This window comes from Tympanuchus pallidicinctus, unplaced genomic scaffold, assembly GCF_026119805.1.
Source record: "Tympanuchus pallidicinctus isolate F22 unplaced genomic scaffold, pur_lepc_1.0 scaffold23, whole genome shotgun sequence".
NCBI classification, from domain to species: domain Eukaryota; kingdom Metazoa; phylum Chordata; class Aves; order Galliformes; family Phasianidae; genus Tympanuchus; species Tympanuchus pallidicinctus.
The window spans coordinates 3,885,763-3,905,882 of record NW_026294740.1 but is presented as its reverse complement, the minus strand read 5'-3'; the positions used below and the strand labels follow the sequence as shown (position 1 = coordinate 3,905,882).

Here is a 20,120-nt window from a genome sequence, read left to right as displayed (position 1 = left end):
AAAGGAACTGCTGGATGACCCCAGCAGCAGGAAATAAAGCACCAACAATGCAGAAAAGGCTCTGTTCCATATTCCTGCTTCAGATCAGCCTGTTCACATGATATAATATATGAAGAGTATCTGTTACAAAGACAATGCAATGACTGTACTCCTCCAAAAAACTCTGTGCGTATTTATAAGCCATCTCTCCAGCAATGTTTAAGCAGCAATTTCCATTCGACATGCATTGAGAAACACCGACTGCTCAAAGCACCCATACAGATTTACTAATTATTAATTGCCACGAGGCGTTTGCTGCTCTGAGAGCTCCCCTACAAACACAGACACCTCCCTTCCTGCAGGCTGTGCTGAGGAGGGCTGCCCCGCACCCAACACAGCCCCATGCACACAGTGCTGTGCATGCAGGCATCTCGGCACCCTGCAGGGCCGCCCCTCTGCTGCTCACCTGGCAGCAATGCACTGCAACCACTGGTGTGACGGGCAGCTGCTGGGAAGCTGGGAACTGCAAGGCTGGGTTGGTCGGAAGGCTAAAAATGTTATTTTGAGGAGATGGCAGAAAGGAGTGAAAGCAAAGTGACTTTTTTTTCCCGCCCCCATTAGAAGCACACAGTCAAAGAGCCAAAAGACCGAGCTGTAGAAACAATCTTGCCAAAATACAGTGAAAGGCATCAAATGAAAGCCTCCGAACCGCTTGCTGTCCCCATGTTTGTGATGGCTATCTGCTCATTCTGCAGCCGGAGAGCTGTACATACGCTAAACAATGGGCTTGCTTGTAATAATTATCAGTACTTAATGGTATCTAAACTTCTTAATCCAATTTTACCCAAACAAATCCAATAATTACTCCGCATGCTTTCTGATGATTACAATCTCGGGAATCCCGACCGCATAAAAAATTGTTATGTGCAATTGTAGGTGGATTTTATTAATATAATGAATAGGATCAGTCTAACAGATTTCAATTACAACAATAGCTTTTAAGTACGTTTCTGTGACATAAGAAAAGAACATGCATAAATGAAAGAAACTGGTTAAGCCACATAATACTGATTTACGGCAGCTTTTTCCTTTCATTCCCCTCATTAACATCTCTCTGCATTTCTGAATCCCGCTCTCCAGCTCCATCAAACTTGCATTTCTAAGGGCTTCCAGGAGCAGACATTCCAGAAGAGAAACGGTTAAGCCAGAAATGCATTCTTGGCTGCTACTGTGACAGGATTTATTTACAGCTTCTATTAAACACAGCAGCTCCATTACAAAGTGCTGCATGTGAGAAGAATTTTTGATTATACAATGCCAATGCCTCACTGCGTTAAACATATCATGCCAGCGTATTATTTTTTTTTTTTCCTTCAGCAATTCGTTCAGGTCATTGTTTGATGGGTTTATGAATTCATTACAGGAAACAGATGGATCCCATAATTCAGAGCTATTCTCCCAGCCAATCATGTGGGCAATTTTTTTTTCCTCATCTCGCTCCCCCCTCCAAATCAACCTTAATGAAGCCACTTCCTCCATGCCCCATTCCCTGCACACAGCCGCTGCTGTGAGCTCTGCTGCTTCTTGGAGCAGCACCCAGACAGAGATGCACGGAGCACAGCGTCGAGCAGCAGAGCAGGCAGCCCTGCTCAAGTCAGACAGAAAGGCACAACTTACCCAACTGGGGGGGAGGCAAACAGAAAGCACTGAATGGTGCTGGGCAGAAACGGGCGTCCGACTGGTGAGAAATCCATTTTTACCTGATTCAAAAGGTCTTTTTGTTGTTGTTTTCAGAAGGAAAAAAAACAAAAAAAAATGTTGCCCCCCAATCTACTTTCAAAGGATGAATTTTCATTTAGCAAATTACCTCCTTTGTCTACTAAGCACTGGCATTTTTCATCCACAGTGACATCTACTGGCAAAAGCAAAGGTATTTCAGAAAACTTGCAGAAAACCTAATGCTTCTTAACATTTCTACACAAAAGTGGGCCCTTTCATGCTGTGCTCTTCCCCTCCCCCAGCATACAAACTTCTGGGAAAAAAAAGAAACAAGACAAACTGCAGAGCACGGCCCAATGCCAAAAGAAGCAGCAGAACCTGCAGAAAGGCCAGAAGCAGAAGCTGCAGTCTGACAACCGAGCTCACAGCTGGGGTAAAAGGAAAAAGGTGCCGCCTTATTAAGGCTCAGAACTTTAAGATTATTTCAGTTTAGAACTACTTCCTGAACACAACACTTATTACATGCTAAGGAGAAATGAATGAAGTCTTTCAGGTGTAATTTCACCCCCCTCCCATTTTGTCTCCCTGCTGAGTGTTGCACACCTCCTCCCACTTCACAGCATTCCTTCTCCCCTTCCTTCTGGGTTTAGCAGTGCTCCATTCCTCCCTTCTTATTCCTTCATCAGATTTTTTGTTTAAAACAGGAAATTCTAGAGTCAGGATGGAAATTAACATGGAGAACATCTCTACCAACTGTTAGGGTTTCATCCTCAGTAACTCAGTTGTGCTCAGCATGCTGGTAGCATGTTACCAAGGAAGCTCCATAGAGAGAACAGCTGTCCCATCCCTCGCCCTGCTTTAGGCAGAGGAACACCAGGCTGGGTATCAGGAAACGTTTCTTCCCAAGGATGCACTGCCAGGGTGTTCCAGAACCATGGAGATGTGGCACAGCAGGCTGGGGATCTTAAAGGTCTTTTCCAACCTTGGTTATTCCATGACGCAGCGGTGCTGAGCATCCAGAAAGCAGCTGCAGCTCTACCATAGCTTGTATAATAAGCGCAACGGAACAAAAATGACTGTGAAGTTACCCAAGTCCCTCTTGCACACAGCGTGCTTTACTAGAACAGACAGAGCTTACAATCCTGGAAAAGACAAAGAAATCAAAGCTCTGAACACACTGCTGACGGAGCTCTCCAGCCTTAAGGAACGGCGTTTGGCTTTGCTGAGGTCTCTGCTTTGGATGAATTCAAAAGCTCTGCAGCTCCGATTCTTTGCAGCTGATCTGTTCATCTGAGCGCATTTCACAGGCTCCATCAAGATAGGAGCATAATTTATTCTAAAGCTATATTCAGACACAGAATCGTTGCGTCAAGTTAGCAGATAACTACCCACCATAAATTGATAGATATTAAATGCTGAAATGTATTTGTTATCTATTCAGTGGATTTCAATTCAGTCAAAAATTAATTCCTAATATAGATGCTGGAAAACCTCCTTTGAAAATATGTCATCCAGAAAGATTTTACAACCATCTGTGGGAAATCAATATTTTATGAGGGAATCATAATAACTTATAGGGCCCACAGTGACAAGCCGGTCGCAAATCACCTTCCCAAGAGTGAACTTCCATATTACTTCTTATAAATTAAAGGTTTTATTTTAATCTTCATTCCTGGATCAGCTAGAACCATATAAATATTAAAGCAAGCTGGAAAGCATATTCCATTTGGTTGTATTTTGTGAGTTTTGAAGAACTAAACAGTCTTTTCTTAAAGATATATTGGCATTAGCAGTACTGTGGTTTGTTCCACACCTCCGGCACGCAGGGCAACCTGCACAGATCCACTGTGCTCATGTTAAGGATGTGCTGTGAGGGCTGAGCAGATGGGACAGGGAAGAAATGGCACCCATCAGCCTCTGTCCTGCACCCAGCTGCACATCTCAATGGTGTTTGTGCCTCGTGTGGTCAGAATCCAACACAATTTCTTAAGCTTTAAGTGGGAAGACCAACACGACCCAACCTCATCAGTCTCGTTCCCTTAGGAAACCTGACGAAAAGCACACGCAGCACAATTCAATGAGAGCATTTTTCCCCACAGTTGTACATAAAATGCCTCCAAAAAGATGAATTTCTGCTGTTTTTGTAGAAGTTAATATTGATAAACTTCATACCGGTGAAGAGTGGGGCAATCTTTTTGGAAACTAAACTCTAACCATTAAATAAATGATGGCTTCAACCTTCCTTCTGGTGCGTCACCATCAACCCCAACTGCACGTCTCAACTTTGTAATGGCTTCTGACATGGAATTATTATGTGATGCTGTCATAAGCAAATTGGAGAAATGTGAGCTAAATGCAAAATTGGCTGAAATATTCTCTGGGAGAATCAATGGTTTGCTGTCAAAACGAAAGCGTATTTCAGACAAGATTCCATCGGGACTTGATCTGAGCCTACGCTGCTCAACATTTCCATTAACAACGGCATGATGGACTAGAGAATATCCTTATTAAATCTGCAAATGGCACTAAGCTAGGGAGAAACAACATGGGGGTGATGAGATTGCTGTGGGACAGGATCAGAATTCTGATAAACTGCCGAGAAATCAGTGATAAACTGGAGAAGTGCTGTGAAAGAAAGCAGCTGCAATTTGGTAAGGAGAGCCACATTATCAAGCAGGAAGATTTAAATGCAGAACAGCGGGCATCTGACCCGTAGCAGATCTGCAGAAAAATACATTTAGGCAGATCACAGACTAAACTGAAGTTAAAAGGTCAGGCTTGTAGGAAAACAAGCACTGTAACTGCATAAATACCAAGCTACAAGGCTCAAAGTAACCCCTCCACATCTGTGGCACGTTACAGCCCTCACTAAGCAGTGCCAGTACTCGTGGTCAACCATCTCCATTCAAAGGAGAGCTCCAAGGTCTGGAAGTGGCACAAAGAAACAGTCTGAAACCTGGAGACACCGACTGCCATGGCACTGCATGAGGGCAGCTGCTCAGTTTAGCAGACACTGTGCACACACTGCAAAAAATAAATACAGAGGAAGAAATAACTTGTTTCATCACATGGTGAATAGGACAAGACTTGCTGGGTTTTAATTGCAGCCACAAAGGGTAAGGATTACATTGCTATCAACAAGGATCATGAAGGATACCTGCAGACTTGCTGCAGGCGCGGTGCAGGAAGCTCCTAATAAAAGCATGCATCCTTGCAAACCTCTGCACTCCAATACCAAACTTTGTTTCACTTCCTTACTCAGCACCTACACACTTTGCTTTCATATCAGTATGCAGAGCGTGCCAAATATTTCTCTCAAGATACAAAATCTATTTGTTTTATTGCTAGAAACGTGCATTTTTTAAAGCCTTTTTTTCCAACCCCACTCTACACTATTCTGGTTTGGCTGTGCATGCAGCACTCTTAGGAAGAATACTCACACTTTTAAGAGCTCCCAAGACTTCCCTTACTGCTCTCCTCCACGTTAGCACTGATTACAATTTTAATTTTAAATTCATGATTAATTAGCCGTGCCATTAAAAACGGTACAGCTAATTAGGTTGATACACTGTCACCAACAATAGATTGATAATCCAAAGCAAATACAATGCTATTTAGCATCAGATTCTTTCATGGCAAGACAAATCCTCGAGTGTTTATTGTAGGTTCTGAGTGCACACGCATGGTTTACCATGGCCTGGCTGATGAATGGATATTGGATCATATACATCAAGCCTCAAATTTAGAAGTCCAAGCCATGAATCAAAACCGAGTAATGGAACAGTTAAATTATCACAGCTACATTTCTTCAGGATGTGAACTGATAACAGATGGTAACTTTCAAGGCTTAACACTTGGTCTGCTTTCTTTCAAACAATATTTCTCCAATTTGCAGGCGACGTTAAGCAGTATTTATGGATTCACATAACTCCCAATTCCAGTACTCATCATGTCCATCTCTCTACTCTTGGATTTGCTCACGGGAAAGCAAAGACAAATCAGTAAACAGATGCAGGGTGCCAGAAGCTGCTTCCCAGCCTGCTGTTCATCCCAAAGAGCAAGCCCCCAGCACAAGCATGCTTCACCCAGCACATCAGCATGCACTGACCTGGAATTCAGACTGCTGCAAACTCAATGCCCACCCAGAGATCAGCACCATGTACGCTCTTCTCTCCCAACAACACACTGACTTTACAAAGCCAGCTCGTCTACCTGGCTCTGTCTGTCCATCTCATCCATCTATGGCACTGCAGCCCCATCCGTAATGGCAGTCATGGGCAGCCATCAGCTCAAAGATGAATGACACAGTGCTAACCCCACTGCCAGTGCTGCTGGGAGAATCCCAGCCTTGTAATAACACATTAAATAGCTCCATACAGAGCTGCATAAGAATTCTGGGCACAAGTGGGAACTCGATCCTTCAATTTTAAGCTGTGTGCATTTAATCTTATTAGACAATGTTTTACATACAGTTTTCATATTTAAAGGATTTTTAAAAAGCAAATTTACAAAAGGTGCAAAGTCATCACACCAGTAACATTCTTCCTTAATTCAATCACAGCCACTCCCAGACTGAATGGTAAATATCTTTTGCAGGAGCAATCTGCTCGTGGTTGTATCATTTGTACTAATAGATAACTAGGACAATTTATAGTAACTGGTATATTTCTAAGTAATTAACAGCTGGAATAATCTCCAAATTGATCAGTTCTCTGTACACAGGAGCCTAAAATTTCATTTCTATCTACAGTTCCCATGACCAAACCCTGAGTCCTGCTAAAAGCCAAGCAGAAAGCAGGGCAACGTGGTGGGCTGCCTGCTGCAAGTCAACATGTAGTCTGTGAACTAAGTAAGCTGAGGCAAAAATCTTCAAATTAAATTAAATTTGGATGCTCATGTTGTGTCACAAAGGCTGGATACGTTATAATATGTTATATTATCCATAAAGACAAGCTTGTATCAAATCTGGTGTGTCTTTCACAGCACAGGCCACTATACGCATGCACACACTTCTGTTTTGCAAACTAGGAGTACAACTTCTCCAACGACTTATACTTTAGAGGCTGGAAGCATGAGGAAGGAGCTGCACTGGCATTTAGCTCCTTTTACAGAATCACAGAATCACAGAATCACCTGGGTTGGAAGGGACCTCAAGGATCATGTAGTTCCAACCCCCCTGCCCAGCAGGGCCACCAAACTTTTAGGCATTTCCATGTAGGCAGTTATCAACAGCTGCAGATCAGGTATCTGAGGATGAGAGTTCAGCATGGCCAGGACATGACGTGTCGTTTTTATTGACACTGGCTGTGCTGCTGGAATCATGGGACTCTGCACACATGTCAGCCTGACTGTGTAAACACAAAGCTTTGGCTCTGCTGTCATGGACATTTATGGTACCAAATAAATATCTTAAGAGCTATACTAAAATAGTAACAAATTCGTGGGCGAGAGCAGTGTTTTAAATAAACCAGTAAAAAGACTCTGTAAGTTTGGCATAACCCTTTAAGTCCGTGTTTTATCACAAGAGAAGGCTTAAGAATAGCTCATGCTCCAGCCCTGGGGACAGCCAGGACCACCCAAACCATCACAGCACTGCACTGACATCTTCACCAAGGACTGTGTGCAGCCAACACAATGAAAGACCAAAGTGACAGCAATATACTTGACCAAATGTCATGGATTTTATTCCTAGAGAAACATCTGAGGTTCCATATCCTACTTTGGATGCAGTCCCCAGTATTGGAAATGCAAGAGGTCTTGGGGAATTGCTACTCTTGTGGCTTTCCCAAGTGATCAGATGAAAACAACCTGGACCCAAAAATGATTCCTTAGTCAGATAAGCCCAATTTAAAGCCCTGCTCTAAAGAAAAAACCAAACACCTCTGAAGTCAGATTTCCAGCGTACAGACCCAGACACAAAAAACACACTGGCATGAAGTGTGCATTTCAGCTCTTTTGATAGCTCCCCTTCCCAGTCTAAACACGGTTTCAAACACGCAGCTGTGAGCTTCCCAAAGGCAGCCCTGCATGGGAAGCATTCTGCTCCGAACTGAGGGCTCACCCATCTGACTGCAGCAGCTCAGGACACAGAGCAGACCCTACGCTGATGCTGCTCAAGCTGAACAGCTCTTTTGTGTCTTTCCAGGGCCATCGTGCATTAATCTCATATAAGAGAAACTGGATTTAAATTATTGAAAAACAAAGAAAGTAGTTTTCAGACTTTTTTTTTTCCCCCCAAAATCTACAGGAAAATGCCCTAAATAAAAGCCAACCAAGTTCTGATTGGGATTCTGCTGTCATTTTACAGCAGCCAAGACGAAGCCAAGAAAAGCTCCGTTCAATTTGTTGAACACAGTGAGACAGAAAACCTCCTTTGTGAGAAGGCTGCAGCAGGGCCAGTAATGACCAGGCATTCCCAAGGAAGCTTTTCAGTCCTTGCAATGCAAGTTGGGCGTCTCTAAAGATGGAAGCAGCCAAGTTCACTGAAAGGGCTACGAGCAGAAGGAAGCAGGGAGCAGTGCTGCTCCATCTGGCAGTGTTTACCTCCCACAGCAGCGGTGTCACTGCACAAAGTGCTGCGTTGGTTGGGGCAGATGACAGCTCGGGTGATGGGGCTGTCACCATAGCAACTTCCAGCAAGAACTCACAATGCACCCAAACGAACTTGGAGCTAAATTAACTTATTGCATGTCACCAGTGAGAAATGACTGTTCAGAGGTAATTTTCTGTACTAATATGTAATAGAGTTAACTCTCTAAATTGAATTAAATTAATTAAATGCCACTCCCAGTAAATCAGATTCTATTACATGAATGTTAAAAGAAATTAAAGATGTTTTAATAAAGATTACTAATAATAATTTTATATTATTACTTCAATTCAAAATTTTCGCTCAGTTTATTTTAGGCACATGTCTTCCTCTCACCAGGAAGGAGCACCTAATTACTCCACTTTCACTGCACATATTTATATCAGGTAGAACAGATGTAGCCAAAGGAAACCACAGCAGCATTGTAAGGGCTGCTCATCAGTGAAATACTGCTTGGTTTAACATGTGAAAGCCCAAGATTTTCTTTCACCACACACGCTTTGGTGATGTCAGTAACTTTGGACCATTTCCCAAGCCTTCTAAGATTGTGCCCAGCTTCCACTGCAGAGGAAGAGGAAAATCCCAGAGCTGCCTAAGCAGACTGCAAAAATAACAACTTCATAATGGCTTTACAGAGACCTAACTTAGTAACTTTGGGTTTTAATACAGCATTCCTTGCACATCAGAGCAAGACAGCCAGCTGGGAGATGCACCTAAGCCGCCTACATTGTCCAGCGCCAATAGGGGCAGGCTGCCATTGCCAGCTAACAGCACTGCATCACCCTGACTTCACAGCTCATATTAAACTCAGCCAACACTTCAGGCCCAAGTGGGCCCCACCTCACCCCCATCATCCCCTGGAGTTATCATCCACCTCTGAGATGAGGCGGTGACAGCAGGGAGAGCACACAGCCACTGCAGTGACAGCAGCACCAGCCGTGGGTGACCCAAAGAAGGAACACTGTGCCACAAACACTGCGTATTTCAAAACATGCCCTGAATCACAAAAAACAGGCCTACATCAAATGTGCAAAGCACAGGTGCAGTAATGCAGTGAGGATGTAATGGACTGGAATGTCGTAACCTTCAGCTGCCTAGATCCCAGCTAGCAGTGAGATGAGATTGTGGTTTGAAGTTTTCGTTGCTGTTATGTATCTGATTGATTATCCAGAAATTCTATGGTAGAATTACATATTTTTCAAGTCCTCGTAGCCATAATGAGTTATCAGATAATAACGTCTCACCACTCAAAAGCATATTTCAGTATTCAAGAAACAATCTGAAGAAATACTGCATTATTTCCTTCCTGTCTCATCCAGAAGACTTCCTCCTGTAGAGGAAAGAGCCCCTGGTGGGTGCCAGCCAGGAAGGAGTCGGGTCTGCCCCACACCTACACAGAAAAGAACTGGAGTGGAGGGGATTTGGGGGTCGGGGGTCAGCCTCACCTCCTGCACCACCAGGAGGTTTTCTCATCTTCTGCCAATCAGATGCAAACAACTGCAGCGGAAACTGGTAAGGAATTAAAGCAAACGTTATATCTAAACGTCTGCTTCAGAGGACTCCCAGCAGAGAGAAAATGGTTAGTGAATGAAAAGGAGAAAGGGGGAAAGGAGAGTTAGAAGAAGAAACGCTGCACGATCAATTCAGGGGGTTTGTGGCATTGGAGAAGAGCCCATCTGAAACTGGGAAGCTCCTTAAAGCAAGCTGCATTCAGAGAGAAATAAATGAGCTAACATAACCAAATTAGAAGAATCAGCAGCAGCACTGCTATGAGCACATTGCAGAGCTGTACACTGGACTCAGCCTGAAAGACACAAAAAAGCCTCAGACTGTACTTACAAACAGCAATAGTAAAATTACACAGGTTAACTCAAAACATTACTTAATAATCATTACATTACTGGAAGGATTTCTACAGGAGAGAAACAAAAACTATGGTTTGGAAAACGGTTTGAAAGCAGCAGCACGAAGTCAGACAGATGGAGCTGCTAAGTAAAGAAGATCAACAAAGTGCTGCTGCAGAGAAGGGCAGCTCTCCACATATCAGACAAGAACGGGCTTAAATTACAGGAAGGACTGCTCAGGCTGAGTAGGAGACTGCTCTCCAACAACAAACAAAATGCCTTTCACGAATATCTGTTGGATCCGTCTGACAGCTTGGAGATGGACACGACAATCTCCTCTCGTTAGCCAAAAGGGCTACGTGCAATGTCCTGAGCCCAGAGCTTCAGTGTGGCATCCAGAGCTTTTAAAGGAGTTGAGGTCTTGTTGATTCTGGAGCTCAGTGACTTGTCAGCTTCACATCACACATCCTGGAGAGGCCAAAGGTCTGGCTCCATGAAGACTGCTGGAAAAAGAGACAGCAAAGCAGCCAAATCCAAAGCGATGCCAGAAGTGCTAAGGGCATCCTGATACAGGAGGGGAATCTTCAGGAAGCTCTGTGTGACAGAGGAAAATGACTACTGCCAACAAGGGAAGAGGCAATCAAGAGACTGAGCTGCACCTCGGGTACAGATGTTCCTCCTGGGCAAACAGGGATGGATGCTGACATGCCCCGTGCAGCTGAGAAGTGCCAGAAGTATTCTGTGTAGCTGTTAAACGCACGTCCCACAACTGTGCTTAGCATGAGCCACTGCAGCCAGACCACAAAAGCTGGGACAGGATGCTTACAAGGAACATCACCTCCTGTCCTAGTGATTCTGGCCCTGCAATCAGCCCTGTGAGTAACCATCCTTAGGAAGCAAACACACTGCACTGCCTCAACCAGGTCAGGGAGAACCAGAAGGGTCGGTCAGCTGCATGCTGCCATCACAGCCAGCAGCTCAGAGAGCGAGCTAGTTAACTCGCACTGCAAGTATGCCTGCAGAATTTGCTGTCATTAAGTACAGGCTACCATCTTTAACAACTCAGGAAAAGCATTAACTTAATCTTACAAAGGAAGTAAGGAGGCTGACCAGATTCTCAAAGCAGAGGAATGCCAACAGCAGGTCCCAACACAAGGTCCCTCAAGCAAAGGCTCCACACTGTGTCAGGACATCAGAACGCTTTTTCATTTCCTTTGTTTCCCCAAAATAACACTCCACAATCTGTAGAGTCACTACCTGAGGAATGTGCAGAGTGTCACTCCAAGGAACGGGTCAAGCAATGCTACAAAGCTGGCATGCACCTCAAACCCACCCAGCATCCCATGCTCCAAACCAAGCCTATGTTTGTCCCTTGCCCAATGAACCTCTCCTTCAAGCTTATGGTTTGCAGCTCTTACAGACATCATATTTACATGGGATACAAGCCTCCTGCAGGCAGTAACACAATAACCTACCAATGGAGAGCATTCATCACAAGGCAGGTAAAAGAAAGCTGAGAGCTTCTAACGGAGACGGCATCACAGCAGCAGTGTTTCCCATAAAAGGATGACCTCATAAGGCAGTCCTTAAGTTAGACAGAAATGTACATGTAAGGCCAACGACAACCAGAAACAAAGCTCAGAACGTAAAGGAGAACCAAACTGATGGAATCAGTTAGCTGTGCATAATGCCATGTGCAACAAAAGCAACCTGCTGGGAGGGTTAAACTCCAAGCTGAGGGTCCCAGTCCATCCTTCTCAGCAAATACAGAACACTGTGATGGCAAGCTAGCAAAGAAAGCCTTCTCTGCTCTATAGCACGAGAACACCTATCTCAGGTGGACAGGAAATATCAGACAACATTCCATTTCTCACTGGTAAGTAGTTATTAGATAAGTGGACTGAAGAACAGGACACACGCTACTGTCCAAACTGCTGTGACACCAGAAGAGGCAGCAGTTTGACCATTTCAGTCCACACGTTTAAACACACTGCGTTAGGCAATGCCTGTTACTGAGAAAGAGACCTATTGCTGAGTATGAAAGCACACACTGTGGGCAGATAAATAACCATAAAACAGCATGCAGTCTGATCTTAACAGCCACTATTATCATTGTGTAGCTGTGCTAAAATTTATATTCTATAATATACAGTTGTCAACAACTGTATTGGCAGTTGTTGTGTTTCCAGAATGCAAGTCGGGGATTTTTATCCGAGAGGCATCAGCACCAAGGGGCACACAGAGAATTAGGGCTAGAAAAGCCAAACTGGTGTTATCTCATCTGTTCTTATTCTCCTCACCGAGTGCTCCTGTAGAGATAATGTCAGGACGTATTTATTAGACAGTGGACAATGTAAAGAGACACCTGATGGAAGCATGCAGTCTGACTGCCTTCAAACAGGACAACATTTAAAGCATTTGACAAATACTTCTCATTGTTTCTCGTACAGGAAAGCTCACGTTTTCACCCTGTTTTAAAAATAAATACACTTGGAGCTGTTACCATCCTAAATCTGGAAAGCCCAGATCACCTCCCAACTGAGGAGACTGAACAAGGCAAGCTACGAGGAAGAGCAGAGCAATATTCTCTGTGCACTTACAAGTACACATCTAAACTTCCATGATGGGCAGCTACTGCAAGCTGTCACTAAGGGCTTCGTGAAAGGAATGAAGAGGAACTCAAAAACTTTAACGAGGCACAGAGGGAACAGAATTGGAGGTGCCTGCATGAGCTGTAAGGAAAAACAGCACCTCTGTGCAAAGAAGCTGAAGCATTTTTCTACTTCTTTAAGGATCAGCTGCCCTGTAAACCCTGCTCAGGACAGGAGCACATCAAGAATATTGTTTCTGTTCCATTCTCAAATAATCCTGGAGTGAAATGTTTCTATGTGCTGTTGTTTTGTTGTTGTTGCTGTTTTTTTAAGACAAATATTTTTATCAACAACAAAAAAACCATCTACAGTACTTGTTTTGATGCCTAATTATCTGAAAACGTTCATCTGAAGGCTCAGGTGTCCACAGCTTCACAAGAGCTACGGAAGACTTCAATCTTCAAAACCAGCAGCCCCCACTTGCAGGGCTCAGGATGCCCAGCTCTCTTCTGCCAAAATCCACCAATGCTTACACACAATTGGCCTCTCAATGGACTGTGATTAGAAAACCAACAGGACCCAAACAAAAGAACACAGAACAGGAGTTGTAGGAAAAGATATCCGTACACTTACTTGCCACCCTAATTTTTTCTCCTTCACTTCAGTATGAGAGGGTTGAACTGAAGATACTCATAATGTTGCCTACACTTGTGAGAAGAAAAGGTGTATTAAGCAGCACTGAGCTGTGGTCACTAGAAACTCCAGTTGGGTTGTCACAGCCATCCCACATTTGACAGCATGCAGGAAACCAAAGTGTCTCTACCAGTTAACTCCAAGCAACCTGGGCTCATCTGTCATCTTCCACATCCAAATTTCTCCTCTACGTGTGCTGTCCCACCTTTATGCCACCTTCTTCTCTTTCTGACCAATGTTACGGATGGAATCTATGAAATATCTTCACATTCTATTCTTTTAGATTACAAAATTGTAATTACTTCTCCTGTTAGAGAAGTGATGTATCAGCCAGCTGTGAATGAAACACATGCAACTTGTTTAAAGACTCTTGTAATAGCAAAACAACACGAAGATAAGGTTTGTCAGAAAGAAAACATTTGTGTTACAAAGCCTTCACACATGGCAGTGGGTTATCACTAGGTTATCACATGACTACATATTATGACCTAATTGAAGAACTTAGCACAGCATTTGCCTTCCTCCTGCAATGATGATTTGTGGCACATTTTGTCACCACACTGTTGAACTGCTCTGTGCAAACACAGCACTGAACTAATAGCAGGGGGGCTGGAACTAGGTGATATTAAAGGTCTCTACCAACCCAAACCACTCTAGGATGTTATGGTTTCTCCTACTTGGGGCCCTGGGGAAGACCACAGAATTCTAAGTTTATGTCTGCAATCAGAAACCAAGAGAGCCTACTCCAGTTTGGAGGTCACAGTGAGACACATAAACTGGATTAACGGTAATCCATCAGTAGTAAAGAGATACCAGAACCCAAATACCAGCCAGTGTCTCTTACTTCCTCCAACTGAAATGTAAGAATCTTCTCCACTCTACATCTGCAGAACCACAAGGGCAGGAAGCGACCTCTGGAGATCATCATATCCAACCCCCTGTGCCAGCAGGGCACAGAAGAAAGCATCCAGGTGGCTTTTGATTGTCCCCAGACAAGGAGAGTCCCAAAACATCTACGAGCAGCCTGTTCCAGTGCTCTGTAATCCCCACAGCAAGGAAGTTCTTCCTCATGCCCCAGTGGAACTCACTGTGCTCTTATTTATGCCCACTGCCCTTTGTCCTGCTGTTGGGCACAACTAAAAAGAGCCTGGCATCATCTCTAAAGTGACAGTTGAACAGTTCACATTTGTAACCTCTCAGTCTGCAGATATGCAACCTTCCTGCCTCTGCAAGCTGCACATTAACATCATGATGTTACGATAGGGATTCCTAAGAGACACGGCACAGACAGCCAGGGGGAGCAGAAAGCTCCAGAAGCAGACAACAAGCAGAGGGGAATGATGCTGCCCCACCACCCCATCATAGGGCAGTGCTGACAGGCTGCTGGGTCCCACATTCACTGCAGCTGTTCCAGCCATTGTAACCTTGCCTCATCCTGCAAGCTGAGAGCTGAAGGTCCCGTTTTTCCATTTGACAGCCATCATCCCTTTTCCTGGTCATATGCCAGGAATACACAACCCTGCACACATCATGAAGTAAAAGGGACAGATTGGCCCCCTATGCTTTACAGTGAAGGAAAAAAATGTTCTGCAGACTACCTCAATCAAAGAGTTAGGAAAGAATGTTCTATGGCCAACTAAAAATGGTAGTTAACTCTTTTCACCTGTGCATTTGGAGATTCAACAATTACCTTCACTGTAGATGATGCTGGAGAATGGGGTACCTACATTGCAAGGGTAGATGCTTCAGTAACAGTATTATCACTTCAGCTACTTTATATTTAGCACCTGAGCTTCAATTTAGACAAAGCAAGTAGAATTCAGCTGGGATGGGAGCAAAGCTGTTGGAGCCAGGGACTTGGGCACCTCTGTGCTCCCTGTATCTGCAGTGAGACAGCTGGACAAACAGCAGCAGCAAAATGCCTTCACCTCACAGCGTTTGTCACAAGCACAGCTCTCCACAAAGTCTCCTGTAGTTATGAAGTAACAGCCGCTTCCTGCGGTGGGAACTGCGTACTGTGCAGCACCAAGCTCTTCCTGGTAGTTACAGCTAAATGCTTTCATTACAAAAGCCTTTATGTATATGTAAAGTTTCTTCATCAAGCGCACAGAAAGCAGCCAGAGTTTACACATCTGAAATAAACACTAATGGGCTGTGCTCAATGGTGCTGCTCTCAAAAAATTACCATAAGGCAGCAACATGGGAGCACAGCGTGCGATGGGAACGTGTTCATTTCCCACCTCATCTCATTCTGCAGCGCTTCTCTCCGGCTTAACAGGAAGACTAATTTGTTTTCAAGTAATTGAGAAACAGCTCCTTATCAGTTCTTCAAATGTCTTTTTTCCTTTCACACATAGCCCAGAACTGTTGCCAACAGCGTACTCGTAAGAGATTCAGCCTAGAAGAAAAATGCCAAACAATGCTGCAGAAAAAAATTACAAACTGAAGAAGCTGCTAAGCAGACAAGACTTAAAAGAGCTGGTTCTTCATTTAAACAACAAAAATAATTTGTTTAAATAGACACGAGAGCAACACGAGGGAGCACTTCCTACCCCTGCACCAGTGACTTCAGAGGCAGCCACATGCCTTCCCTCTATTGGTGGAAGCACATGTTTATTTTGGAAGGCTTTGTGCTGCACACACAAATGCAAACACCCAGCCTGCTCCGAGCTGACAGCACACCATGCTCACACCCACAGGAAACCTCTTTCCTCCTTCCTGAGGCCTCACCAGAGACCAAACATGAAACAGCTTCCAACGAGCCACAACCACACACACGGAGCTAAGAATTAATTGCTAATGGAACAGCATCCGCTTTTTTTTTTTTGACTGCTCTAAGAAAAAGTGAGAAATGCAATATTTATGAAAATTTTAGAAGCCTCTTTCTCACAGCATTGGTTTCCAGCACACAATAAGCCAACCAGAAAAGAAACCCTTCTCCACTGCTCCAGTCCTGCAGCTTCTCCCATTCCAGTTACTTCCAAGAACTGCCTTCTCCTTCACAAATATAGCCAGGAGTTAATAAGAAACAGCATAAACATGTTGTCCCAACCAGCTGAAAAACAGAAACTGAAAACTGTCTCCCTATGCCATCTTTGTATGATTTTCTTCAGCCTTCTCCAACAGAACCCAAGTGGTGGGAATACCTCCCACTGCCACAGCCACCCACAGCTGCACAACAGAGCCATGCCTGCACCAACAAAAGGAATCTGTGCTCCCCTGCCAAGCTGGCACCTTCTGACACAGCTTCCCCTGCACACCCAGGCTGGTCTCAGTCATTGGAAAGATCACAGCAGAGAAAGTAACATCTATGCTGCAAGCAGCTCTGCTACGTCACACCTTACCTGCCCCAAATCCAGATGCAGTCATGCTCTGCAGAAGGTTCAGCCCCCATTTGGCTTTAATCTTTGATTTAAAACACCCTGTATATGCAGTATATGCTGGTGCAGGCAGCTCACCCAGCTACAGTGTCATTCTGCCTTTACAATGAATTTAATTGCTTTCTCCCAGATATGAAATAAAATAATTTGGTGTTAATCCCTGTGTCACCTTTAGTTCTAGGGGCTGTTGTCATTCAACCTTGGAAACAAAATAAAGTATGGGCACCAAAGAGACGAAGATAAGGGACAAGTACTGAACTCACAGAAACGCAGTCCCTACATTTAAAAGAAATTAACTCAGGTGCTCGTGAACAAAACCTGGATCCATACCACCACCCTCATAAAACCTTACGTCACACCTGATGGTATCAAACACACATACAAAGTTATCACAGCAAAGACAAAAACCACGCTGTGCCACACAGAAAAGGAGATGGCACTGTGGCTCCGTGCTATCAGGAATCAAGGCCCATTAGTTATGTAAAAACGAACATAATTAGTTACTCTGACAAGAAAAACATCTGCTACTGAGATAGGATATTAAAGTCATTGTAGCACTGAATCCTTTTCGCACAGAAATGAGTTGACAAAAAGTATTACATATTTTGGAAACTAAACTAATTCTTAGATAGAAATCGTACCTTAATTCCAAATGTCTCACATGCTTAAGATTCTGAGAGGAAAGGTCCCAGCTATTGCTACCTTCCTCACTGCTATGAACCACAGGGCAGATGCAACACAATTCAGATTGAAGCTTTCTGATTTCACACGTTTCTCATGGGAAAAAAATTGGGGGGAAAAAAGTGTACTGATCAATTTATCCTAGTTTCCCCACTGTGTACTTAGAAGATTGTTTTTCAGAATTCAGTATTACTGAAGAGAGAATTAATTCCTGCTATATAAATACATAAAAAGCATTTGAAACATAAGTTGTTTTGTCAATCCCATATGCTAGACTTGGCTCTTTTCTAATTCCCAGCCTTTGGAATTTGAGAAGCTGTACTTGCCAGTCTGCCACCTAATTACACAGCAATAAACGTGCATTAACCAGTTCAACACCAAGCTGCAGCCCTGACTGCTGTGTGGTGACAAACAACCCAAGGCACAGAGCAGGTGGCAAAAGGCAGCAGCTGCAAAGAAAGGCATCACACCTGTCTCACTTCCACACCTTCGGTGAGGCCGCAGCTTCACCACCATTTCCTCCATCCAGGCTTCTCATGAGCTCAAGGAACTGAATTTACTCACTACACTGAGTTGATTTGGGGGTGAAGGAAGCAGAGATGTACATTTTTTGGTGGCAATTAAATTTTCTTTGAAATAATAACAGCTAGAAACTAAATTGAAAACATCTGTCCTGATATGAGGGGAAAATGATAACATACAGTGTGTTACGTTCCAGTTATTTCATCTATGCATTCCTACCAAAAAGGAGCCACGTGACACCCAACGTAGAAACTTACTCTGAGAATCCAGCGTGAACAGTCGGCTCCTGCAGCAAGGATTCAGGAACACGAGATATTGCCCCCTCATTAGAAAGGAACATGAAGAACAGGACACACACACACACACACACACACACACACACACTTTTAAACAAACTTAAAACACCACGTGTTTCACCAAATGAATAAACATAAATTTACCTTTGGTTTTTTGTTCAGCAGCCTGAAAGAAGAACAGAACAACAGAAAAAAGAAATCAACTATTTGTCAATCTTCAAAGGGATACCTAATAATTGCAGAGCTGCAGCCCTGACCTTTTGCAGACAACGCTTACATAAAGCGGGCATTAGGTCTAATTAATGATAGGAACATTTTAATTCAACTCCGTGTACAGGGAACATAAGAATGGCTATCTTTGTCTGACAACAGCCCAAAGCTGCTGCTTAACCACAGTAAGAAGCACAGCAAGCACCAGCCCCCACCCAGCCTTCCACACCCAGGACTCAGAGATGCCCTGAACCAAGCAGGTCTACAAAACACTCAACAAGTTCAGTTCCATCAATTTGCCCTGTTTCAGTTCTACCCACTTTTCTTTTTATTTGAGGTAGCTTTTGTAACTACCAAGCAAGAGAGCAGTTCCTACCTACACCCTCAAGCCCACATACGATTAAAACTAACTTCATACACAGACAGTAACAGTAATAATAAAAAGGCAAGAAAATGCAAACCACAGAAAAGATGAAGTGGCCTTGGAATCCACAGCCACTCCAGCATCAATTTAGGGTAAGTGCACTGATGCTGACAAGGAGCATGCACACCACGCAGCACTGGAAGCAGTCACCACCACCCATGGATGGCCAGCAGCTCAGGGCTTGCTAATGAACTGTCACAACTGCTTCACTGAGACCACAGCCTCTGATGGGGCTGCTGACTTGTGTCAGAATTAGTCAAAGTGAAGGTTACAGAGCTGTATCTGTATGATGCAAATAAATGAATACAAAAAGCAAACCTTTTTCTGAGCACCTTCCTTCTTTTTCTTTTCTTCCTGCTTTTTCTTTTTCTTTTCTTCCATCAAATGTTCCTCTTCTTGTGTTTCTTCCTCTTTCTCCCTGAGGGAATAAAGGCCGGAGAGAGCTTTTCAGTAAGATCAATTTTACCTGGGAAGGCAAATAATCCTTACTAATGTTGTTAGCTTTCTAATTCGCATGTCTAAAAGGGCTGCTTCTAATGCTGGAAAGAAAACATTACAAAAAAAAGCACTTCAAACCAAAATGAGCAACAACTGAAACAGTCGGGGATGGAAACTCTGAAATAACAGATTTGGAACCTCTCCTTCATTACTACTTAATACTACAACGCTGTATGGAAAGAAGACTTAAAGCAAGGAAATAAAAGAACCAAACCAACTAATTAACGCTGACTTCCTAATGCTGATTCACAATGTACCTTAAAGATTATGCCCGGGTACATTACTTCTGAAGTATTTTGTTTCATTTTGTTTTTTGTTTTTTAAATCAGATGCTTGTTTTCCTCAGATGCATCAATTTTGCTCTCCAGAGGAAAAAAAAAGAATCATAAAGTCTGGATTAATTCAAACTATCCTATTTTCTGTTTATCCTATAAATTCAAGCTGAAGGATTTGCATAGCTGTACACCACTTTTCCACAGGCACCTTGGTTAAAGATGCCAACTTCAGCCAAGCCTGAACCTCCCCCTCTGTGCCCTCTTTGTCCATCACTGCACTGAACAGCCCTAACAAGGAATCCCCCGCAACGCCCTGCCAAGCAAATACCAACAAGCAGTAAAAGAATTATTTGCACTAACTGTTTTATCTTCCTTGTCAGCTCTTCAAAGCCCGATCATTTATCAGCCTTACAGATCTT

General features: G+C 43.6%; 1 protein-coding gene across 6 annotated transcripts in view; it reads right to left on the bottom strand.

Moving 5' to 3' along the window:
* Positions 1 to 20,120, bottom strand: part of TNRC6C (trinucleotide repeat containing adaptor 6C) — an 88,575-nt gene that overhangs the window by 54,053 nt on the left and 14,402 nt on the right. For all 6 annotated transcript variants that reach the window (XM_052687750.1, XM_052687747.1, XM_052687749.1 and 3 more), the window contains exons 2-3: positions 19,247 to 19,346; positions 18,439 to 18,460 (exon numbers count right to left, since the gene is read on the bottom strand). In XM_052687750.1, the coding sequence (XP_052543710.1) occupies positions 18,439 to 18,460; positions 19,247 to 19,309 (85 nt within the window). In that variant the 5' untranslated portion in view covers positions 19,310 to 19,346. The remainder of the gene's footprint in view (positions 1 to 18,438; positions 18,461 to 19,246; positions 19,347 to 20,120) is intronic.